Source organism: Lepisma saccharinum, chromosome 7 (assembly GCF_977018435.1).
Source record: "Lepisma saccharinum chromosome 7, izLepSacc3.1, whole genome shotgun sequence".
Lineage (NCBI taxonomy): Eukaryota > Metazoa > Arthropoda > Insecta > Zygentoma > Lepismatidae > Lepisma > Lepisma saccharinum.
In genome coordinates this window covers 23,310,054-23,336,726 of record NC_139235.1, presented here as the reverse complement: position 1 = coordinate 23,336,726, position 26,673 = coordinate 23,310,054, and the positions used below count along the sequence as shown (strand labels likewise).

The following is a 26,673-nucleotide window of genomic DNA, read 5'->3' as shown; positions in this document are numbered from 1 at the left end:
AAAATTCATTCATGACTGAACACAAATGACACCATTGTTTCCCTTGATGTGCGGGAACAGACTAATCTTATCGCTGCTACAGCTAGCAAGTTCAATGAAATTGGAAGTTGAGTAGACATTCGGGGGAAGAAAGGAATGCAGCTTGACAGGGAGCGAAGTTTTGGAACTGAGATTATGTGCATGGGAAATCCAAATTTGCAGCGTTTTCCTGATGTGATCGAAGATAAAACGTTCTTCAGCTGCAAGTGGTAGGAAACTCTAGGCAAATGTATCGTTACAAATCAACAGTTTGTGCACACAACCTCGATTGGCGGTTTTTGCGTGTTTTCTACTTAATTTGATGATATTTCATGGTTATTTCACAAAAAAGCATTCATTTCGTGGAAAAGCACACATTTCGCATTACTTCGCGAATAAAACTCCTACATATTTCATCATTTGGGGTGTAGTTACGTGCAGAATGTTCAAAATTGAATCTTTTTTTTCACATTTCGCGATTTCGCGCATCGCGAAAATTCAATGTCCCTACCTATAAATGATGCTTGAAAATTGTAACAATTAGAAGGTGTTCAAAATATTGATTATCTTTTTATGTATCTATTGTATTCCAATTATTCACATCAATTTGTGTTAAAATATTCAAGAATTACATAAAAATATGAAAATGCCTGGTATGTAAACAAAATTATATTTTATCTGCACAATGCTGGTGGAAAATAAATTAAAACTTCATATTTTGAATAATTTCGAGGAAAATTAGACTGAAAATGTCATGTGGTAGTTTTGCAGGCTCCATGAAAGACAAGATGATGGAAATGCATTGGTAGGTATTTGTAAATAACTGATAATTTCCAATACTGATACCACTAGCATCAGCCAACAGTATCAACCCTAGTCTTTACATAATAACCATAATAATAGCCAATATCTGTGACAGAGTGGTTAACAAACACTATTTAGCCAGAAGCTCCAGATTTGAATCCTGGGTAGAGCATTGTGTTTGTTTCTTCAGCTGTTTCACTGAGAATGCTCTGAATTCAATTTGTCAGATTTGCTTGTTGGATTTTGATTTGTTTGCTGATACAGACAGTTGTTCCTATTACGATGTTGCTTCTTTCTTGCAGACAAAGATCCATTGATAGTACAGAGAAATCTGGAAGCCTTCGACGTAGAACAAGTTCTAAAGACATTCCTGCCCAGATGAAGGCTACCGGAGAGAAGCTGATTGAAGTTGAGAAAGCTGAAACAGGAAGTGTGAGTAGTGGAATGCAACTGCTGGTATATAATTATGGAGTGGATTTTTAGGTGCTAAAAAACTGGAAAATATTAATTTTTTATGTTCCAAAAACAGTAGGAATATGTGGCTAAAAGTAAAAGAATATTTTTTTTCAAGATTGTCAAATAAATAGATACTCACCAGTGACAGCATAGGGTGGCTACTTACTGGGAATTCCTTGAATTCCAGGAATCATGCATGAATTATTGGCTCAGGGAATTCTGCGTGAATTTTTCTCTGTAAACATTAAAAATTGCAACTTCTATTAATCCAAATCACATTGAATTTATACATATGTATAAATGCCTTGAGACAAGTTTTTCACAGTTTATTTTTTCGAGGAAGGAAAATAAAACTGAATTCTCTCAATCTGTTTACTTTGTTAGTGTCTGAAAAACAATCTATCTGACAGGTGGAAGATTAATGCAAGATAAGATGGAGTTTGAAAAACTTATACAATTAACAATATTTAGTATATCCCATAACATTTGTGACTTGTGCCTGCAGATGTATTTCAAGTCTCAGTATGTGAAAATATCAAATTTAAATTTCACACTTTTGAACATATATGCTGTTTAATTAAATTGAATGAGAATTTTTTAACATAGTGGAATCACACAGACCCTTTAGGGTGACCCGGGGTAAATATTGGATAACAATCAAAACTTTTTCAATAGCTCCCACATTTATGTACTTTTCTAGCCAGTTTTTTTTTTTCAGTTTGATATATCTGTTGGTACAATTGTTGAAATTTACTAATTCCTTTCAGGAGTACAAAAAAAAAAGAATAAAACTGTGTCCAAAAATTACCCCGCTCTTGGGGTAATTGTGGGACAGTAGTTTTCAATCTGTTCTGCACAGTACAGAGATGAGCTACAGAGGGTAAATGCTGGAGAATATTGTGTACTATAGGTGCTGTGTGTGGAATAATTACTGAATACCACATGACTGCTGTTACAAATGTTTAACAGTGAAATCTAGTAAAAATTAGCAAACCTTTTAATAATTTCTACTTTGTTTAAGTACAAAGATTGATGTTTTTTAATCACACAAACTATAACAAGTAAATTTAAGCATATTGAGGTGCTATCTGTCACCAAACTACAATTAACTAACTGAACTAATTAGAACTAAATACAGTTATAACTAAAAACTAAATACATAACTTTCGAAAAATTGAAACTTTTCAGACAGCTTCTTAGTTCAAGTAAGCCTACAAACATTGCAAAAATGTATTTTAATCAAACACACTGCAACAAAGCATATTGAGATGCTATAGGCTTGCACTAGGTTGTCACTTTCCACATCATCATCAATAATTACACGATCAGACTGCAGAGTAGGGAATATTTCATTCCTGAGTCTAGAGATACTTTGAAAGATGGACCTTACTTCATCATTACAAGTTATTTGAAATGAATTAACTGATACAGTTTGCACAGGACCATAAAACATGTACAGTGTTTTCACAATTTCAATCTGTGGTTGCAATAGCCACCAGTACCTATTGTCTCCAAACCATGTGAGAAATTTCATTTCAACGCTACGTAATTTGTCTGAGGTTTCTTGTTTGTCTTCATAAAACATATTTTGTACTTTTCAATAATAGTAACTTGTATCGTAGTATGTTCACTCACACTCTGAATGTGAAGTTTCAGTTGTTTAACACTTCATGGTGTATGTTTCCCATATTATGCTAGTACACTGGTTTCATCATCAGACTTGCCAAAAGAAATATCTGTCTAGTCCTGTAATTCAGTTTCATCCATGTCTTCACTCTCAGAATCTGAAGAAATAGGTGTATGTAGGGCTAACCTATTTTTCTTTTTGGCTTGTTCAGAACTCTTGGGGTTATTTTTCGCATTCTTCTTACATAAAGCTTTCTCTTGAGCTTTCTTTACCGGATCTGCTTTCTTTCTTTTTTTCCAATGCAATCAACCTTTTTGCTTTTTTTGCTTTTTCTCGAAGTTTTCCTTTGTTTCCTTTTTCAAGCTGTTTTTCCTTAATTTCCTTATCTTTTTCTTGGATTTTCCTTGCATATTCTTCTGATGTAATGACAGCTGCTTTCTGATCAAGTTTCAGTTTACGAGATGCAATATGCAGTCCAATAATCAAGCTGTCCAATGCCGTATTTACTCATGTATAATGCGCACTTTTTTCCAAAATTGTTGACCCCAAAAACTGTGGTGCGTATTATGCACGGAATAATTCAGACAGCCAACATGAAACCGTACAGGGTCATTCCATGATTTTGGGACACTTGCATTGATTTTTCATGTTTACGGAACCCTATCATGTTATATATTGTTGTAAAGCTTAAATCCTGCAGTTTCTGAATATGAAAACAGTATTCCATTCAAGATAATGACACTAATGTGAAATGCGGTTGAAATAAGTTCATCAAAAAATGAAGAAACGTTCTGATTTTTATGGTACTTTGGATGAAAGAAATCATAAGGAAAAATATAATAAAAATTAAAATGTATTACTGGCCAAATAATATGACATACATGGAGTGTGTAAATTCCTTACGGGAAGAGATCTTGTCCTGCTAACTGCTATTTGGAAGGTCCTGAATGTGCCTCGTATAAATGTTACATTAATCATGAAAAGAAAATATATACTTTGAAAAAGAAGGAATGAGCAATTGAATAGGTACAGATTTACAACCTACAACTAAGAAAGCCATTTCTTGAAATTTGATTATACTGTGCATTATATACGAGATATAATTTTTTGTCACTTTTACCCATCCAAAACCAGATAAACCAGAGTGTGCATTATACACGCATGCACACTATACACGCGTAAATATGGTAATTACCCCATAGCATGTCCACCAATGTGTCCAATAATTACCCCATAACTAAACATGCATGTCATGCTGTTACTGTTCATCCTACAATGGTGTTTTTCAGCACAAACAATCTTCATACACATATCCAAAACTGGGCATTACAAAATTTAAGATCAAGTAAAGGAAAACAAACACACAATTTTGTCTCACTTGAAAAAAGTTAAAACCATTTTTTTCAAGCGCTTTGGATTATTGATATATTTTTTGAGAAAATGTATTAATCTCATCCCAATAATTAATCAGAGCATTGCTGGATATGCAATTAACAAGTGTTGGTTGGTTTGATGTAACAAATTATGATACAACATGGTTTTTGGTCCCTGTCCAATATTTATTTGTGTCCAATAATTACCCCAGGTCACCCTATATTGTTAATATATTTGTGTTGGGGAAGGAGGTGTAAGGTCCTTTTTCAAGCTGTTTTTCCTTAATTTCCTTATCTTTTTCTTGGATTTTCCTTGCATATTCTTCTGATGTAATGACAGCTGCTTTCTGATCAAGTTTCAGTTTACGAGATGCAATATTCAGTCCAATAATCTACTCACCAAAAAGATACCATCTTGAAATATTGACTGAACCTTCAGTAGATGTGTACCAATATTGTGTTAAATTTTTGAAAATTTCGTTTTTTTGGAAATTGTAAAATAAAATTTTGTAACAACTTTGCATGTTGTATATCAAATGAAAGCCCTCTTTATAAGCTTTAAAATGAGACCATGCCCAGCCCTGTAGTTGAAACAGGTCTCTTGCAAATTGTATTTAAAGTTTCAGCGGTGAGCGATTTTTGGGCAATTTTGTCAATTTTCAAATTTCAATAACTCAAAAACCGACAACATGAAAAATAAAAATATTTCCAAAATTATATAAGTATACCAAAATTTAGCCAAATCCATAACATGAAATGTTTATGTACTGGGTGATTTGACATGGATTTACCCAAAGCGGTAATTCAGTAGTTAAAATAGAGAAGACATTGCTTGAATTTATGGAAAGTTCACCTTGAAAACTGGGGATTGTACTTAAATTTTGTCATGGTCCTTGAGAGACCTCCTTGCAGCAAGATGTTAGTTGCTTATTTTATTCTGTTTATTACAATGAACAACGGAGCACATTACCAAATGGTCCATTGAAAATGACCTTTCCACATCACACCTAGTCAGACGTGCATATTTAAAATGGGTGTTATCATGCACACTTGTACCACCAATTACATCCACACTTAAGAACCTAAGCAACTTTACATGATTTTTGGTACCCCATATGTTTTTTTGAACAACCTTCAGGCTGTTAGCACTTGCATAAGGTCTCTGAAAGAGAGTTAGTTCATTCTTCTTTTAGCCTCACTATTGTCTTCAGTGTTTCGCAGAGCAGTTCTGTGGAAGTTTCCAGTTTTTCTATCACACCACACAAAAAGCTTAGATTTGCGGATAGCAAACACAAATTCTTTGGTAAACATCCATCTTTCAATAAATCTTGATTTATTGCAAAGGATTGTATCCATTTTATACATTAACTTCAAAATGTGCGTTTTCACAAGGAATATAAGAACTTTATTTTGTCTGCAATGTCTATTTCATGTTCTTTGCCTAGAAAGATGTTTTTATGTGCTAAAGGTAAAATTATGCATTTTTATGTAAAGTCAGGCTTCACAGATTACATTGCAGCCATATGGTCAGCACTCCTACAGAGCTTGGTCGACTTCTGAAACAAGGGGGGGGGGGATGTTTTACCTAAAAATCCGCTCCCTAGTTAAATATGCTTTTTGAATTGTTTCATACGCATATAGGTTAATTGGGACAGGACCTACAGTTTAAAGTGAGCTCCAAAATGCTGAAGTGCTTCCATCAGGAATAGTACCCAGAATGCCTTGATTACACACCTCTTGTCACACTGGAACCATACCATCAGTATTTGTTGCACGATAAGTAATGGAAAATAACTTTCTCAAAAATCATTTCCACATTAGAAACTGTCATGAACAGATGCTAGCGACTCCTGGTTACTGTGTATAACACATATATATCAACAGGCACAAATACAAATTATGCCCATGGGGGTTATTCAATGTTTGTAGGAAAACATCGTAAACAATTTCCTTAAAAATTGCTCCTGCAGTGTAAAACTTTTACTGACTTCAAACATGAGCATGGCCAGGCAAACTTGCATATCCCAAGGGTTTCAAATTCATAATTGAATAGAAAAATATTTTTAAACATAGTGAAAATATTTATTATCTTTATTCACAAGTTTAAATTAGTTCTGTAGGGGCTTATGTCCCCATATTCCAAGAATTGTGCAGATAACCTCAGTACTGATATAACATTATTATTTTTAATAATCAGTAAGATGTTGGTCAAGTGTTGTTGGAGTTTGTTGCAGCTTATAAGTGACATTACACTGTTCATTTTTTTAGGTGAAATGGGAAGTATACAAACACTACCTCAAGTCAATTGGACTTTTTCTGACCACCTCTACGATTGCTCTAAACATAATTTTCCAAGGGTTCGCAATTGGGTCGAATGTTTGGTTGTCAGCATGGTCAAATGTGCCGTCGATAAACGGAACTCAAGACCCAGTAAAACGTGATCTTTATCTCGGTGTGTATGGTGGTTTGGGCATTGGTCAAGGTACGTTTTTGAATTTTTCTTCTCTCTACATTAGTGTGACGATGATCAAAAATGTAACATGTATGCAACATTACTAAAGCTTTGCTGTAATGCAAGATAGGTTGAGTTGAATGATTTGTCTGTGCATGATTGTATGAAACTAGTATGACTTTTAAACTGTGGACATCTTGACATAAAACCACTCTAAAAATCTCTTTTCAGATAAAACTTAATATCAGTGATCGGACAAATCTTTTACAGATTCATATATACCTGAATATTTAACAGAAATGCAATTCCATTTTCAGTATGGCAAAAATAAGAATACTAAAAAAGAAATGTGTAATAAAAATATCCTTATATACAGTCGCTTTCACCAAGTATTTGATTTCTTCATTTATTGGGGAAAGCAACTTCGTGGCCACCCTGTATTTTACACTAGTACAGTTGTCACACATTTACGAGGAGGAATAAACTTATGAGATTTACAATCATTACATGAATGCAGCTTCAGAAACGTATTTATTAGGTGTTTGCTTACAGGACAATCTGCCTTATTGTTTGACAAAACTAGAACAATATGTTGTTTGTGATCAAAATTTTGAAAGTAAAATATCAGAATTATACAGATCCCAATGTGTCGCTTTCAGCTGATATTGTACCAAAAAATTATCTTGTCACATTGATATTCAATACTAATTCTCCCTGCATCAGTAAGATATTTTAATAACAGATTCAGTTTGAAATAGTTCCCTCAATTGCAGTTGTTAACCCAGTATACCCACATTAACAAATATTACTTTATTTCCAAGAAAGATAAACAAATATTGTTTTTCATGATGGGAACACTTGTATCTGTGATGATGCCAAAGGAGAAAGATAAAACTAAAAAGCCTGCGAACTCTTGAAGTTTGTTCTGCGAGTCAGGCTGCGAACTGTTCAATCTTTCTAATTCCTTTCTGAGTATTTCCTTTCCAGCTGATTTTAAGAAAAGTTTCTGCAATTAGTCTACTTATTTTTGTCCTTTTTTTTTAAAGTTTTGTTCTCTGTTCAGAGTTGGATTAAATTTAAGAATTGTAAATCATTGACTTAACACTGGTTAATGTTGCAACTTAAAGCGAAGCTAAATATTAGAGCTATGACAATGTGATTTTTTTTAATATATATATATATATATTCATTTATGTACACGGATAAAACCATTATTCATGGTAGTGTACATTAAACGGTCAAAATTTTTGTCTAGGTAAAGTTTCATATTTTCACACTGCTATTTTCATTGTCTGATTTAATCTGAAGGACCATGGTGTTAGTGCACCCATCCCCATCCTAGATGCCACAATCTGTGTTAATGAAGGTGGCAGTCCTTCAGAATTATCTGAATACAACAAAAAGTGTAACATGAAAATTGAAAACTTTTCCTGCAGAAAACCAATATTATTCATTACTTATCCAGTAAGTCGTCCCATCACAACTAAATATTTTAAAACTGAATATTCATAATTTCTTAGTTATCATTTCGGGGTTAGGTGGTAGAACAGCCGTAGGCTGAACCTCACCCTTTAATAAAGGAAAATTGAATTGAATTGAATTTACTATAATTTGAGAATTGTGGTTGTATTGGAGTTAGATTTTTCTTTCAAATTTGCTTAAAGGAGATTTTGAACTTTGGTTTCTTTGTGCTGGTCAGAGGACGATCCTCTGAAAGCTATCTTTCCACTCTTAAGCTTCAATAAACTGTGTGGAAACTTAATGAATTAGGGCCGAGCCAATACCTCTTTGAACCAATACTAATGCCACTACAGATAATCTTATCATTTCCCACCAATACTGATACTTGAAAACAGTAACTATTCAAACTAGTTCAGAATAATTGTAAGTTTTCCATTGGAACTGTGTCAAATCATCTACCATGGCTTTACTTTAAAATACTCATAATTTCACTTGCGATAATCATTTTATCACAATATCTATGCCATGTTGTTACAAAAATTAGGATACTTTTGCATATTTTTCAGAAAATTTATTTTCTACAAAAGTGTTACGCAGCATTTTTGCAGATCCCACAAGACACCTTGACTCCAGAAAGTGATTAAATCCCAGCCTATACTTTCCAATCGATGTCACTAGTATCGCTTCAGCCCTAAAATAAATGAATAATTAATTCCCTTGAAGCTACAGGCAAGCTTCTAATTTGTGATTAACTTGCAACATCCGTTTTCAATTAATTCGTTATTATATTGCTGGCCTCCATGGCAGATTGGTTATCACAGCATGCTACCATGCCAGGGGTCCCAGGTTCAAATTCTGGCCTGGGCATGGGTGTTCTTTGTGTGTATCTTCATCATATCATCTCTCATTCTCATCTTCGTGATTAGCCAAAGGTGGCAGAAATGCGAAGTAAAATAAACCAAATCAAATTAGCTATATCATTGGTAGAGGCACATATTTTTGGTAAATAAAAAAGCAAATTTTCGGTACAAAAACAGCAAATTTCGGGTTCAAGAGCGGTAAATAAAATGAAATTTCGCTGTTATAGCGGTGAAAAAGCAGTATATAAAATGACGTTTTGGTTTTAAAAATGTGAATGTAATCCCAAATTTAATTTAAAAACTGCACTTACTACACAAAATGAACATATCCCTTCTAATAGCACATTAAATTATTACCTGGATATTAAGTTTATTCCTGTATAAAGGGGTCCATTTTTGCTTCTGAAATATTTACAACAGAATTAATAAATTTTCCGTGAATTGCATAACTCACAGGATACTTCAGACTTCAGAAAGTGTCGCGTCGGTATATAAACGGTAAATTTCGTGTTTAAGAGTCTATTTCGCATTTTGCAGTTTATTTCGCATCATTTCGTGACAAAACAGGGTAGGAAAATGCACCTCACACCTTTCAGAAACATGAAAAATTAACATTACAATGTGTTATTTCACATTTCGTGTTTTTGTTAAACACAAATATGCATGCCTCTAATCATTGGTAATGAGGTTTTAGGTGAATTTTTCTTTATGATCATAGGTCATAATATGACTGATTCAGTTGAATATTTTTGTGTCCTTTGAAGCTCCTGATATCTATTCTAACACTGAGAAGCTACGTTGTTGGTGATTGTTGCCATAATGTATTGCTTAATTAGCTATTGAGCATCAAACATTTCTACAGAAGTTCAACAGAAACTGCTAAAATGAAATTTTTATGATTACACTTTTTTCATCGAGGCATTCCTCAATACAAACAAATAATAATACCATAATAAGATGGAAACAATAGGAGGTTGCCAGACATCCACGAGGTTATAGAGAAGAAGGGAGAAGAAAAAGAAGTTTCCGTTGGATAACTCTATAATCTGAAATCCGTGAAAGTTAGTTCCAATAGAAAGGAGTTAAAGGTATAAATGAGGGACAGCCTCTGAAATTTTTAAGTGATTTTGTGGCAGTGTCCAATTTAGTGTAACAGTATTGAACATGGACCAGTATAATGTATTCAGTCATGCTGCATTTCATGCTGCACCTCTTCGGGAACCATTGCAGATGGTCAGTGTTTACTGTATTCTCAAAAACTATAAAAATCTTGGATTTGAGTCGTCATTAAGGCATGTATTTCTGTGATTCGTCAGTCACATTATTTTATTTTCTGCCACCTTGGGGCCAAGCACAGTAAGTAATTGACTTAACCATGTCAGCACTGAAGATTCTGCAATCAAGTCCTGGCCTGTGGATGGGTGTTTCTTTATCTCTCTTCATCATTCTAATCATCATTCATCCGCATCATTGCAACTAGCCAGAACTGGCAGAACAGTGATGTAAAATAAGGGAAATACAAATATCCATTCCCGTTACCATAAGCTCATGTAACAAGTTGGTTCTTGCAGTTGTGTTGGGGAATTTTGATATTGTAAATCCCAAAGGTTCATCATATCACTGTAAGAAAAAGAGTAATCCAACTATGGTCTTACCCTGTCCCGTAAATACACTATCTTATTTTCCTTTTAAGTTCATTACTGTATGCAGTTTTCTTGCCACATTCATCTTCAACCAACAGCTACATGTGCACCTAATAGGGATGTGCCAAAGCCGATTACAGATGTATGAAAATTGGCAGAAATTGACACATCGGTATTGGCATTGGCAAAAATGCAGATAATACTAGAGTTTTACCTTCTAATAATTTTAGTTTTGTAAGATTTATTGAAAATTAGGTTATGGTTCTTCATCATTGTAGAGTTTTTGTAATAAAATTATTGCAAACTCTCATTTAGAGGATCAACCTACCTCAAAATCAGAAATAAAACAGTACATTGCTGAACCAACTAGTCCACATGACAAGCATCCGCTGTTGTAGTGGAAATGCAAAAATGAGTATCCAAACGTGAAGCAAGTGGTGAGAAAATACTTGGGCATACCTGCTGCATCAGTATTCAGTGAATGAGTGTTCAATGTTGCTGGACAGATTTGCGATAAGAGAAGAAGTAGATTACTTCCAGAAGTGCTTCCAAAACTCGTGTTTCTGAAGTTGAATTTGCCAGCATTAAATTTACAACATTAAGAATGGGAAGTAATTTTTCAAAGCACTGCTTGTGTACTAATCTTAAATCTCTTGAGAATCTATGTTCTTCTTAATGGTTCACATAACCACTTTTTGCAAATGTACATTCACATCTCTTGAGAATATATATGTATGATATGCAATAGAGATGTACATAGCAAATTTATTTTTGACATGCTGAAAATAACATCCCATTTCTGTTGAATAATCTTAATGTATCGGAATCAGTTAAATATCGGCATCAGTATCAGTTCCAAAAATTATCGGTGAGTACATCGGCTTCGGTAAATTTTCAGCTTTGTCACATCCCTAGCACCTAACAACTGCTTTTGAAATCATACAGGGGACTCAAGTAGAACAATCATACTGTTTTATCATCATGGTTATATCACTGGAGATTTTATCGCAAAATTCTGGTTATACAGGGTGCGACAGAAAAACCAGATGATTTTTAAAATGATATAACACAGTAAATGATAAAGAGTTTGTCTTTATTCATGTGCTAGCCTTACAGCCATATGTATGCCATTATTATTGACAAAAGAAAATTATGATTTACACCAACATTAAGTGTGGAAAATAACATCTTGCAAATGGCACCCATTTTGGTCCACACACTGCTGGAGTCAGTCGCTGAAACTTCCCTTTTCTGGGAAAGAAAAGAACCTGCCGATTGTTGTGTTGTTATTGCATCGCATGGTGGGGTCATGTGAGTGGAGGTTGTGGGGATTCCCTCCTCACTAGCTGCCTTTTCAGTCACCATGGAGCTGTTGAACACAACGCACCATGGTTTCATTGTTGAAACACCATTTGCAAGATGTTATTTTCTGAACTTAATGTTGGTATAAATCATAATTTTCTTTTTTTCAATAATAATGGCATACATATGGCTGTAAGGCTAGCTCATGAATAAAGATGAACTCTTTTTATATATTGTCTTATATCATTTAAAATATCACCAGGTTTTTCTGCCCCACCCTGTATGTTGAACATACCTTGCACTGTATATACTTCTTTCATTGACTTGGAGGTTGCATACAGTATGCCCTAAAGCTTTGTGTAATAGTTATGTTCATTCTTACACCTGTTCTCTCTTTGACCTTCAGTCAAGATAAAAAGTGGGTTTCTGAAGTAGATTTTGCAAGAACATAATATGACTAAAGTGGGGGGGGGGGATATTGTGAAGGAGCAGAGTGCAGTTAAGAAACCTCAAAAATTATAAAACTGCAATAAAAACTGAAAATAACCCCCAAGAAGGACTAAAATTTCAAAATAAGAACTATGCTTTCTGGTTCTGACTGAAGGAAAACTGCTATTATATTAAGCCTTGTTTTCCAAGTCCCAGATAAAAAATTGACCACCAACTTCTGAGCCTTGCTCAATGAAATATAAACATTTGCATAGTACTGTATATTAGGGATGGGATCGATTAATCAGTACTCTATCGGTATCGGCCGATATAGGCATATCGGTTTATCGGTAAAATTACCGATTATTTTACCGATCCGATATATCGATAAATATCGGATAGTTTAGTGCAAAATTCTGCCATTTTGTTTTAATTTTTATGGATAATCTCCATGCCCTACTTTTTTAAAAAGTAAATGTCTAAATATGCAATTTCTCTTGCACTGCAGTCACTTTGAAACACACATTTTTTAAGAAGGTCAGTGAACCTTTCATGTACTTCAAGCACCATTTCTAATTTTATATCGGATCGGTAGAATATCGGTTATCGGTAAATTTTATATCGGTACTTTATCGGTATCGGCCAAAATTTCATATCGTCCCATCCCTACTGTATATATATGCAATATGATACAGCTCTGCTCAGTTTTGCTTTATAAAAAGAAGCTGCAAGTTTAAAAATATATTTCTGAATAATGTGCATTAGTTTTAATTTTATGTTGGAAGAATAAGAAAACTACAGAACTGGGGACGTATGTCACTAATCATTTTTAAAAGTAACAGGTTGCCATTATTAGCATGCACAAATTAATTGATATCAATTGATTAATCACAGCTTGGAGATAAGTTTGCCAGTTGGCCATATTACTATTTCACTGTATTTTGTATCTAGGTTTTTCTAATACATTATGTGAGCTGCACAGGTGAAGCATGAATGCATGTAATACTAGATGTGAAAGTATGAGGTAGCATGTAGTTTCTTATTGTACACACTATAAATCATTTGTGATAACAAAATTAATTTCTTATTGGTTGTGAACTGATACCACTTTTACCCGATAGCATTACTAGTGCTGATACTCTCACTAATTCTGATACCAGTACAGCAAAATTGAAACAACTACAAGTAGTTTTTTTTTAATTTGAAAATATATGAGGGATGATCGAAAAGAAAAGATTACAAAGCCTGTGAATTCCAGTAGGTATTTATTAGACGAATACAAACGGACTCGCATGAAAGTTCTATGAGACAGGCGTCATGAACCTCGTGTAGCTCTTGGATAAATGGCTGAACCATGAAGAAGACTATGTTGAGAAGTAGTGTATGAAGTATCCTTTCACGTAAGCGTTTGTATTCGTCTAATAAATACTTACTGGAATTTACATGCTTTGTATTATTTTTTCCCGATCATCCCTCATACTTTTTAATTGGAACTATACCATATCAATCTATCAGAGTTTTGTTTTATAATATTCATAACTCCACACATTATTAATTAATAACGAATTTGATTTCTCCACTCAATATGGCTAACAATGAAAACCATACACTTGTGTAACAGAATGTTGAGAGTCCGTGAAGGTGTCACGTGGCTTTTTTGTGGACCCTGCAAGATTCCCAAACTCCGGAAAAGCATCTGCCAGTTTCTGTGATGAAATTTGAACTGATAGTATGGAATACCAACACTGCTGGTATAGGCTGGTACTGATACATCAGGATCAGTATATGCTCAGTCTTATTTGTTATTGCTATTAATTTCTATGAGCTTTTATATTGTTCATATTCTTCTTGCCATCCTTTTTAGCAATACGTGCCAGAAAATAGAGTGATAGTCACATCACAACTGCCAGGTCATGTACTTCTAAGTACACACACCACCAAAAGTTGTGCTTTACTTTGGTTTCAGTTTACAGTGTGTTTCATATTTTTGTATGTTTTGTACATTCATATCAGCCTCCAATTATAAGACTAATGATTATGCTACACCTTCTCAGTCAAAGTCTCTTGACCACTAAACAAACCTCATTGGGCAGATTGAAGTTAGGACTGTGTTTGAGAGTATGCCTCCCTAGCATGTAGGTGGCAGAAAGGTTCCAAGTAGAAATAGAAGTGAAATCAAGCAATCACTGTTTGTTGAGAGTTAAGGGAGAGGGAAGTTAGTTCCTGGTTGTTATTTACATGCATAAGGTGTAGCGGGGCAGAAAATGTGCACCTGTTCACGTCTGTGTTCAGCAAAGAGAAGCATCGTGAACAATTTTTTTGCAAGCTATGAACAGTTAATTTTTATTATTTTAATGTGAAAATCATTTTTATTCCATTAAAGCTGGCCATTGTCTTTATTTTTTATTTGGTGTAGTTCTTTTGATAATTGCATGCAACATTAGTTAATAATTTGCATTTCTTGTTAGTACATGTGTTAGTTCTTTTTTTAAAAAAATCAATTAATTACTCTGGAACAAAGAAACAATATGTGTTAATACTGACAATACTTCAGTTCTTCAAAATTTGTCAAACTATTATTATGTACTTTTGTTGCATATTGTAAATATTTAGCTCATGAAAGCTCTGTGAGAGTAGCTGCCAATTTCCATAAATACTTACTTGTCGTGTAGATACTTTATTTAAAAAATAAAAAAGAACTAATAACATTAATTATAGGGTGTTTTTTGTGTTTTTGGCTTGGTGAAAGGCCTTTTATTTTTTTATTTTTACTTTTTTGGTTGGCTAACATTTTTTTCTTTTTTATGCACTAATACATTTGACGTTCTTTTCAGTTTCTTTCTGGTAATGTTTTCACTAATTTCATACACTATGCACTGCATGAATTTTTGCATGTTTCAGCACTGAGCGTCCTGGCAGCTTCTCTCACGCTTGCTGTGGGATCGCTCATCGCGGCGAGAGAGCTTCATTGCGAAATCCTGGCCCGGATAATGAAGAGTCCGATGAGCTTTTTTGACACCACTCCATCGGGCCGCATTGTCAATCGATTTAGTAAAGACGTGGATGTGACCGATAACACTCTCCCGCAGATTCTGAGGTCGTGGTTAAACTGTTTCTTCTCGGTATGAAGGTCTTCTGCTTTTACATGCATTTTTTTTTTACGCTCATGTGGAATGTGGTGTGTGGTGTTTGTGTGTTGTGATTTAATACAGCGTATTGTGTTGTTGAAACCCTTCTTCGTGTTGATGTATGTTGCGCATGATGTGTAAATTGTTTCTGGTTATTGGGAAGGAATGTTCGTTCTCTACTCAACTTGTAAGTGGACATTAATTGGCACATGTGTGGCTCATAAGGGTGAGACCAAATCTCACATGCGAATTTTCGAAGTTCATTTTTTAATCTACTGGAATAAAGTACTTATCCGTGAAACTGATTTTATTGAGAAGAGAAATTTTCGCTTTCATGGCAATGTGATCTGTTCTGATGTTACCAGACAGGTTAATTCAGTGTTAGCATCTAATGAATGATGAGAGCAATACATGTGCTTGAAACATTGGACGCTAACACTGAATTAACATGCCTGGTAAGCCAATAACACTTCATTTATCAAAGTTCTATTAATTCCCATGTCCACTGCATGGTGGCAGTGACATCCGAAATTAAGAGAACGTTGATAGCTCAGTTTTGCGCACATGTAAGTACTTTATTCCAGTATATTAATTTTCTACCACATTTTTCATTCCTTGATTTTTATTGTACAAGTGCAAAAGTGAGAAATATGTTAGCTGATTTGTTACTTTTGCAGTATTTAATTCAGGGCTGAATCAATATCTATACCAATATCTTACCCATTTGGTTTTAGTCGTTTTTATTTGATTTTCTCTGCGACATTTCGTTCCGGTTTCCCAGAACTTGGTCAAGCTACACGTACAACAACACAATCTCACATGGCTAGTCAATCAAATAAAAAACACTAAAAATGACTGTGAGAGATTATTTTGCATGTACAAGAAGTGGTTATGCAAACCTTCAAGAAGAACATTGATACCAATTTCAATTGACACTGATGTGATACTTGTACAGTCAGGACAAATTGCCTTTTGCTATTGTCATTCTCTTTTTCATCTTATTATCCATGCGTAAGGGAGGGAATTATATTCAAGCTTGAGAAGGTGATATTCCCTATCTGCCATCACTTTTCTCCAAGTACTCTATCTTTGCACAGAACAAAAAAAATGAACTGATGGACAATTTGTGTACTGTTACATTTGTGCCATGTGTACAGTGCAAGAATGTAAAGTTTTTCGGTTTATATATTAATAGATCATTTCAAATATACCATGGGCCTCCCCGATGACGTAGCAGTAACGTAGCCTTGTAATTAAGGGATCCCATTTGATACTTGGTGGAGGCACATGACATAGTGGTTCGGATCACACATTAAACTGTAGGTCCAGTCTGGATTAGCCTACATGTGCATAAAGTGGACTTAAAACAACAACAAATATACCATATAAATCTGCTAGAGTTCAGCTTTAAAATATCATTACTAGTAAAATAGCAGTCGTGTAATTACAAAATCAACAATCACCATGCAGTGTTGGTATAAAATCAATTAAAACAATGTACACATAATTTCCAAGATATTTAGACTCAGCAGAACTGTTGCATGATATTGTTTGACATAACTGGAAAAACGTTTCAACATTTTCATTTCTGCTCATTGAAGGTCTCAGATGATGGTTGATCTCCAAATGTCAAGTCTCAGTTCTTTTAAATCTTGCAAAAACCATTCACAGGTCAAAGTTTTACCCATAATGCTCCTGGTTTCAGCTATAGCACTGTCTTTCAAGGCTTATTGGAGCTTTGCAATAATTTCAACTGCAGTTCTCCACAAAAGAAAACAAAAATTTCGCCCACACAGTTTTTCTTGTTGACAGTCATTGCCAAACAAATTTGGTTGCAAGCACTAAGAAAGTAGCAGCCACACAATAATCCAATCCACAGAGAATGATGCCACTCATCAGAAAGATGCAAGAAACTGTCCACTTAGAATATTTAGCAGTAGCATCCATAACTAGAATAAAACATTCTCGTAAAATTCAAATTCTGTTTGTGTTGCAATGTTCCCTCAAGTGTCACATAGCAACTATTCCACTACATCAAAGTTGTGTTTTAAAATATTCTTAGATTTATGTAATTTGATTATGAGAGTTAGTGCTCATCCTATACTACTACAAAAGGCAGCCATGGTGGTGTAGTTCGTACGGCTTCTGACTGCCATGTGGGAGACCCGGGGCTCACCCAGCCTCAAATCCATGGGTACCGGGGGTCAACCATTGGGTGTAAAGGTAACCAGAGCATGATGCTGATCACATCACCTCCAAAATGGCCAAGATCGAGAATGTGTGGGGCCCTACTCCCACGTCCCCTGAATGTGCCTTCATAGCACGGTGCTATATGCCTGTTTCTAAATTACTCCCCTCATACAATCAACAGCAGGCCATACATAACATAGGCAATTAGTTTGCCTCTGTATACACTAGTGTGCTTCTTTGCATGTGAATTTTTGGTGAGTGGCATAGTTCCCCATATGTGAAGAACAAAGCAAATATTTCTGATGTCCTTTGAAAGGTATGTAGGTTGTCAATGTGTGAATATTTTCTCTAGATGAAATTTAATGAAATTTTTGACCCAGCCCTTCTTGCTTTGGCATGCAAACTGTAACAATAATACACTTGCTTTGCAGTTCATGTTCTGTAACCTGCTTTGAAAATGAATACAGTAGTTGTAGATTTTTTTTAACACTTTCACACCTAATTACTAACTTCTTCTGTCTTCCTTGGCTGGAAATATTTTTAACTTTTGAAACTTACAGTTGGAAAACTGTAGTTGTAGCTTGTAATATGTTAACAATTGCATCTCAATCATATAGGACTCTAAATAAATAGTATCCCTTATCAAAACATATTTTCTTTTGTTTGCTGTATTGATCACATTTTTTCATCTATATTCTTCTCATTGCCACATTTCATCTTGGCATATAAAACACTTCAATGACCACCAATGTCAGTGAAAAAAATTAACATATATTTATACATGAACTTCTTGTTTTTTTGCATAATCAGGAGGGGAGGGTGGGGCCTGAAGAAATTATAACATGATGAAATCCATTTCTTTGGAACAGGAAAGAACCAGTGTAAAAGAAAGCATCACATATCTTAAGCTACTGCATTTAATGCCTTTGTAATTTACATAGTTGAAAAGAGAAATGCAGAAAGTTTTATGTTGCTTACACTGGAAGTGAATCTGAAGAATGTACATGCAGGTGCTGAGGGGTTGAGGAGATCCAGATGTTTCACACTTGAGTCCCAAAACTCTTGAGAGTTAATGTGGACTCCAAAGGAGAAGGCACTTTGTGTTTTGTGACTGACTGAAGGAATGCAGTGTTGAATTCAGTGTATCCTGAGCAGAGGCGCAACCACAAATTTTTGTCTGGGGGGGCAAATACCAGGATAAACGTACCAATAATTATTATAATAATAATAATGTTAATAACATTATTATTATTGTTATTGTTATTATTGATTTGCTATATTTTACTTCGCTTCTTGTGCCACTTTTGGCTAATTTGCGAAGATGGGAATGAGTGATGAGATGAAATTGATGAATCCACACTCACAAACATCCATGCCCAAGCTGGAATTCGAACCCGGGACCAACATTATTATTATTATTATTAGTAGTAGTAGTAGTATCAAAGACGTTATTATCCTCGTAAATTATGCAAAAGGAGGTAGAAGTTGGTTCTAAAGCATTTGTGTTCGAACACACTATTTGAATTATTTTTTCAACACATCTAATTTCACATTAATAATGGAAAACAAGCACACAAACTATTTTTGAAAGACAGAAATGCTTCATATATGCATTCCAAATATACTGTAATTCTTTTTTACATTAGCATGTATAACTTTCATGCACGATATATGTTTCACATTATGCAACATGGAGCGACGTGGACACTAAATTGTGTACATATTCAAAGTTTCTTAACATATATTATTTAAATATATTACACAACCAATTCATCCATCTCACAATAAACCAACAGCAAAAATGACATAAATTGTCTCAATGTGCACGCTCCCTTTCCTCAAAACAATGGTTCATGCATTTAAAACAAAATCAATTAAGACAAGTCTTATTTCTCTGTCTGGTAATTTACAATGCATTACAGAGAACAATGAAAAATTGCGAGGGAAACGATCAAGAAAATTTTTGGATCCAATTTTTTTGCAGGCTGAAATCAATATTGATTTAATAGGGTGCAAATAATTTCACGGGACGCCAATGCATTCTCTCTTTTACGACTTTTGTGCCTCCCCGATGGTGTAGTGGTAACATCACAGCCTTGTGTTCAAGGGGTCCCGGGTTCGATACCCGGTGGAGGCACAAGTGGTTCGGACCCCACTTTAAGCTGTAGGTCCAGTTCCGATTAGCCTTTCTGTGCATAAAGTGGACTTAAAATCGCAAACCAATCAATCAATTTTACAACTTATATTCATTTAGATCTTTCAGCGACCAGAGTCTACTCCCGCCGTCCCCTAACTGCAGTCCTAAACTTGATACCGAGAAAAGCAGGTATTGCGAGTAAAGCGAGCAAGAAAATTTTACAAAAAGTATTTTTATTTGCATAAAATTTGAAGTTGTGGGCAGTAATTGCCCCCCCCCCCCCTTTGCAGGCACACTTGGCCGTCAATGTTTGCCCCCTCTAGAACTCGTTTCCGTCCAAGGTTGGGGGGGGGGGCAATACCCCCTCCCCCTGTGGTTGCGCCACTGATCCTGAGCTGGAACCATATCAGGGTACACACTGACCAGGAGAACACAGCAGTCAGGATTTTGCTTGTAAATTCATTCTAAAACCTGAAAACATTTGGTAAACTTAGAATTTCAGAATGAAAACACATCTCTTTTTGCTTTAACTAACTTCTGCGTTCACTAGAGCTTATATACGGAATGTTTTTATTTTCATTTATATATTTTCAACATTGTTGAATAACCTTAATTTCTTTTAACACCATTTAATGATCAGAACCCGTAACACTTTAATATGTTAAAGTATTATGAATTTATTTCGAAGTTTTATTTCAGGGAACTTGTTTTGGCTATATGAGGAGGAACCCTTTCATTGTTTATAAAGATAATGCTTAAACTTCTGTGATTTTCTTGCTCGTCATAACACTATTTTGATAAATATATTTTTTAATCCCTTGTGTTGGTACCCTGAGGCAAGAATTGCTCTGACTGTTGTTAGTGACTGTTTCTGACACTTGTAAAATCTGGCAAGTTCCATTTTTAATATAACAGTTGTAATGCTGTAAGGTTTCTGCAGTAAGTTTGCATGAAGAGAAGATAAGGCATTGTGAGTGTGTGTGTGCTTTTTTTGTGTGTTACGTGAAGTTACGAATTCTGAAACTTGGGAGATTTGTTTTGTTTCCATTACAGTATCGACTGTTCTGTTAATGTCCCTATCTATATTCGTTGGGACATTAAAAGCAGCACAAATTCTGCATAAACACTTGTTGTTAAACATTATGAGGAGCCCTGTGTCTTTTTTTGACGTTACACCTGTGGGTAGGATCTTGAATCGTTTTGCAAGAGATGTGGACGTGATGGACACGATCCTACCCATGAATATACGAGGATGGTGCACATGCTTCTTTTCGGTATGTAACTATGTTATTTTTATCCATTAAGAGTTCACTTACATGATGTTTGTTTGTTGTGACACGATACACAAGAACAATATGTGCGACTGGATTTTCATTTTTTTAAATATTTTTTTTAGCGAATTTCATGCTTGAGTGAGATGCGTGCACGTGTGGATGATTGTAGTGAAAATTCTGTGAGATTTATTTGTGATATTTCCAATAGGAGACAAAAGTTAGAGGTGTGAGAAAATCAGCAATTTGCTTGTAAGTCTTCATGAATGTACTTGGTGCATGGTACAAATAAATTGGATCTGCAATTCCCTGTGCTTGTGAAGCACCCAGTTCCATTCAGAAGTGGTTTAGATCAGGAGATCTTGACAGACAATATCAATGTTTTTTGTATTTTGTTCTTATTTATTTTCAACGTTAAATTTGGTTTAAACAGTGTGTCCATGTTTGTGGGAACAGTACCTGATAACATAACAAGCATATTGTGTAACTATTGTTTATTTTTTGCAGTGCACATTGCGTACACATTGTCTTTTAAAGGTCACTGGGGATTGCGTGTATCGTTTCCCTAACCTTGCAAAAGAACTGCGGAAACATTTTTTTTAAGTGTGTAATGTAATAAGGGCATGTGGCTCAGACAAGTCTTGTCATGCGAAGTGAACCCTTTTAACATTTGCTGCAAGGAAATCGTGGGATCAAAATTAAACCTCTTCTACCCATCTAGACTCCATAGGGCATGCACTAGTGTGCATATTTTATATCCAAAATTCAGATGTTGATGCACAAATACATGCATTTGATGTCACCTGACGTGCAATCTCCCATGCTAAATTATAAGGTTGTAAATACAATTTTGGAAAGCATTTTAGCATAACAAGTTGCCTTCTTCTCCCAGAAATGTATAGAATATGATAAAAGAATAACACATTTTTGGTTTGAATTTGAAATAATTTGAACAAGGGAAGAGATTAAAAAATTTGCATGAAGAAAATCAATGAAACAAAACTACCATACTGCAAAATAAACAAGAGTAAAGAACATGAAGTGAACCTTACCATAAAAATTGTCGAACATATTTTGTAAAGAACGCAGCAAAGATCTTAAATTTTCTGCTTTGTAAGTTCAGTAACATTCTGGGAAAAGCCGTATTTGTGAATATGTTAGTGTCAACTGATATTCAGTGACAGATACATTACAAGTTCTTTCATTAATATTTTTTCCCTTATAATTTTCTAACAAATTCGCATTTCGGTTGAACACACCTTAAATTACAAAATATTATATGTGGATGTTACCAAGCAGTTATCAAACTCGATAGTGGCCACTGTAATTTTTTACGTACTGTTAAGCAATCTTAAACATTTGCATTTCTTATACCATTGACATTTTATTTTAAAGTATTGCTTCTGATTTTGTTAAAAGCTAATATGTTTTATGTATGTGAGAGTGAAATGAATATATAATGATGGAGTGATTTTAGTATATGAATCAAGGAAACTAGATGTTACATGCAATGTGTGACGGAGTAGAGAAGTTTCTAGGTATTGAGTCCTGATGTATTATTTTGCTGTAAAAGATTTTTGTAAGCATGTTTGTCACAGAGGTGTAATTTTTCATCTGGTGAGATAACATGTTGATGTTGCTTTCTAAAAAATGTTACTAGCACATTGTAGAGTGGAAGGAAATGGTAACAAAACCTAAAGCCAGCCTCACACCAGATCCAACAGAACACGATGAGTCATTCTTGTCGCAAACCATCTCGTTTAACATTAGTCCCTTATGGGCAGCCGCACATGGCACAAAATATTTGACTCTAATCATCTTGTGATGGTGTGTCACGAAATAACGAATGTCCGTGGAATTTGGTCACACGTGGAGCAGCTTGTAACAAAATGCGCATGCGCGAATCCATTCTCGTCAGCCACAGACCGGAAACTGGGGGAAAAGAATCCTATTTAAATAGCCCCTGTGGCTTCTGCAATAAACATCGCCGAGTGCAAGGGCAGTTACAGTATATACAAATATAGATTCAATTCAAATCGTAAAAAATGATGCATTAATTCTACATACACGTTGATACTGTAAACCGTTATAATGCATTCTTACTCGCTTCCCATATTATAAGAGACAGACGTAGACCTACTGCAGCAGATTTTAACTAACAAATAAAATGACTCGTCATGTTGTGTCTCATCGTGTTGTGTTGCATTGCATCATGTTGCATCACATGATGTTGGATTTGGCGTGTGGCTGGCGTGAAGAACAATTAAGTTGGAGCCCAAAGGCAGTGATGCTGGGAATGGAAGAAATGAGAATGCTGTTTGTTATGTGAAGGCAGTTATTGCTATATTAATATGGTATCGACACTTCTTCTGTTGAAAATATGTTGCATTCAGTTAATGCAGTGCATAGATATGATCGGCATCCACATCCTTTCGTGGCCATTGTTGGTTGCTCTGTGCTCGGGAGGAAAATTTGAAAAGATTGAAAATGAAGGTTTCAAAGTGCATTTTTAAAAATGATTTTTCTGCAAGATATTGAAAGTGCTTTAAGGACATCCCTACAGTATAACAGAAGCTGAAAATATGAAAGTCTGTTGTAGTTGAATGGGCATAAGTTGGCCTGCTGGGCTAAGAGATAGGAACACACACACTTAAGGATGAATCACTATGAAATGTTTTTCTGATACCAGTAACCAATATTCTACCGACTCCAAATAAAGTGGTAAAACATGAATGGTTCTTTAACCTCCCTTATATATATAGGTGACTGCAGCTGGTTTTGATTTGAAAAAGAAACTGTCTATTTAGACGTTTACTTTACGAAATTAGTGCATATGAATAATATGTTTATATGGACTTAAAAATAACTAAATTACAAGCTATTTATAGTTATATCAAGATCAGCAAAAATTGTTGGGAAATTTACTGATAAACCAATTCACATATATGCTTACATCTGATGATAAAGTTAATCTGTCTCATTATTTTTAATATGAGGTGTGCATGTTTAATGATTGAGCTGTAGGGATTTTAGATTTCTAGTAGAACTGTTAGTTAGGAATAGAGTGAAACAGAAAATTCTTGTAAAGCAGAAATTATTGATTTTATTGAGAAAAAAAAGATATGATAATTCTCCTCCAGTTTCTATTATTCATCTTTCATTGACAAATGAAAACTTATTACTCTTATCAACAGTGTCAAATTACAAGGATTATTATTTCTATATATTTATAAATTAATATGGCAACAAGGAATGCTGCAATAAGCATATAAATATAAAAATGCTAAAACTTATTAATAGAGAATCTAGATTTCACAGTGTTTTAGAAATTAACAAAAGCTATTCTAATAGAAAATCAAAAAAATATGAGGCATAATTTTATATGCATTTTCACCTAAGTATAAAAATGGCAAAAATGGAAATGCTCACATTTTAGCCAGATTTCACGGGATTTGAGCAAAATTTTAAATCTTGAAAATAACATATTTTCCCCAGGGCAGAACAAAATCTCTGCATTAGTGTATAAAATATATATTGTCGTCCACATACAAAATACGCACATTACATCTGTTATGACTAGTGAATAACAAGCTGTGGAATTGTTTCTTTTATAATTTCAAGATTTCTATATTTACTTCTAACAACATATGTTATTTTATTCAGACACCACATTTGATATGTACTTCTGTGTTTTATATTGTACATCATACTTACTAGAGTAAAGAATTTATACTTCCATTTGTGAACACTAAAATATACTGTCAATAATATACTTCCATACATACAAAGGTGTCCATAAATCACACTGCCTGCTTTATACTTTATTAGTTATGTTAGCAGTGAATACAAGAAATTAGCATTGTGGTGAATCAGTGACAACATTACTCCAGAACAATTTTTTTCCCCTGTACATTAGAAAAGCGAAAACTCAGTAGCTCAGTTGGCAATGACACGGTATGCCAAACACTAATGGTTGAGCCTGCATTTTTCACTCTAATTTCTATCATGTTGGAACCTTGCAAGTTCACGTTATTGTCGAAGGTTTTTGTTCTCCCTTTAACCCTCGGATGCATGTGTGGGGTCATTTTGACCCCACTGTCTGTTTATTTCCTGGTATTATAATAAAATCTGAATAAAAAAATCTGATTTTCTGTGACATCTTACCATGCTACTTCAGCTATAGGAGCATGTATAAATAAATTTCTTACAATTTATTTTAAATTATATTTTAAACGTTTTTTTAACAATACCCCTCCTTTACATGTGTGGGGTCATTTTGGCCCCAGCCTGAAAACAGCATGAAAACATTCATAAAGGGAAATTGATTCTACATATTATGTTCAATTATGCCCAAACTAAACGCAATCATTTCAAGGACAACCACCCACCCTGCCATAACTCACTGCAAACGCAAAGTGCGCATGCGCAGATGTATTTGGCGCGGATCGAGGCCAACTGAGAGAAGTTGGGATGTGTACAAAACAACCTTTGGAGTAAATCGTTTCCAAGACATCAGTAGACTGCTCTGATCTGATGACGAACATACTGGAGCTGCATGTCTGGAGACTGATCACATGGCTGCATTTCGATATATCTGGACACTTTTTATCAAAAAGTGTCGCAGAATCATGGTACCCGGCACCTTTCTTACGATTGATGAACAGTTAGTGCCTTTCAATGGGAGATGCAAGTTCATGCAATACATGCGTGCATGCCGGCCAAATACGACATCAAGATCTTCTGGTTGTGCGACGTCAAAGACAGTCTAATCTACTTGGGACGACAGCCAGGAGAGCCAGTTCAAAAGAACCTCGCCAGCAATGACGTGAAGAAACTGTGATACACACTGCGGAACTCTGGAAGAAATATCACAACTGACCAATTTTTCACAAGTCATGACCTGGCTAACGATCTCCTGTTACAAAATGTAACCATTGTTGGAACAGTAAAGAAAAACAAATGTGAAATCCCACCTGCACTTACCAATATCAAGACAAGAGAGCCGTGCACATCACAATTCGCCTTCCATGAGAATGAGACCCTGGTAAGGTACGTGCCGAAGATAAACAAGAAATTCATTCTACTCAGCACCATGCATCATGACATACACATTGATGATGATGATTCTAAGAAGAAGCCAGAAATCATAAAGTTTTACAACCAAACAAAGAGTGGAGTGGACGCCATGGACAAACTTGTTCAAACATACACCTGCAGAAGACTGACACGTCGATGGCCAATGGCCCTCTTCTGTAAAGTAATCAATGTAGGCATTCTCAATGCATACACATGCTACTTGTCACAGCATTCTGATTACCATTCAGGCGTTAGTCACAGACGCTGTATGTTTCTTATCGAGTTGGCGAATGAGTTGATTCTTCCTCACATGCGAGGGAGGTTCCAAAGCTTGAACCTGAAGAAACCAGTAACCGAGGCAATGAAACTTTGCGGCGTAGTAAGGCAGGCACAGAGACTGGAGGATAGATCTTCAAAGAAAAGGGTAAGATGCCAGCTCTGCACAA

The 26,673-nt window shown here is 35.0% G+C and overlaps 1 protein-coding gene across 14 annotated transcripts in view; it reads left to right on the top strand.

The window, feature by feature from the left end:
• Positions 1-26,673, top strand: part of MRP (Multidrug-Resistance like Protein 1) — a 212,893-nt gene that overhangs the window by 127,029 nt on the left and 59,191 nt on the right. For 7 of the 14 annotated variants that reach the window (XM_083125089.1, XM_083125086.1, XM_083125087.1 and 4 more), the window contains 2 exons: positions 1,125-1,254; positions 6,547-6,760. In XM_083125089.1, coding sequence (XP_082981215.1) covers positions 1,125-1,254; positions 6,547-6,760 — 344 coding nt within the window. Of the gene's footprint in view, positions 1-1,124; positions 1,255-6,546; positions 6,761-15,326; positions 15,548-20,933; positions 21,155-26,673 lie in introns of all 14 variants that reach the window. The other 7 variants (XM_083125081.1, XM_083125084.1, XM_083125082.1 and 4 more) reach the window with 2 other exon arrangements.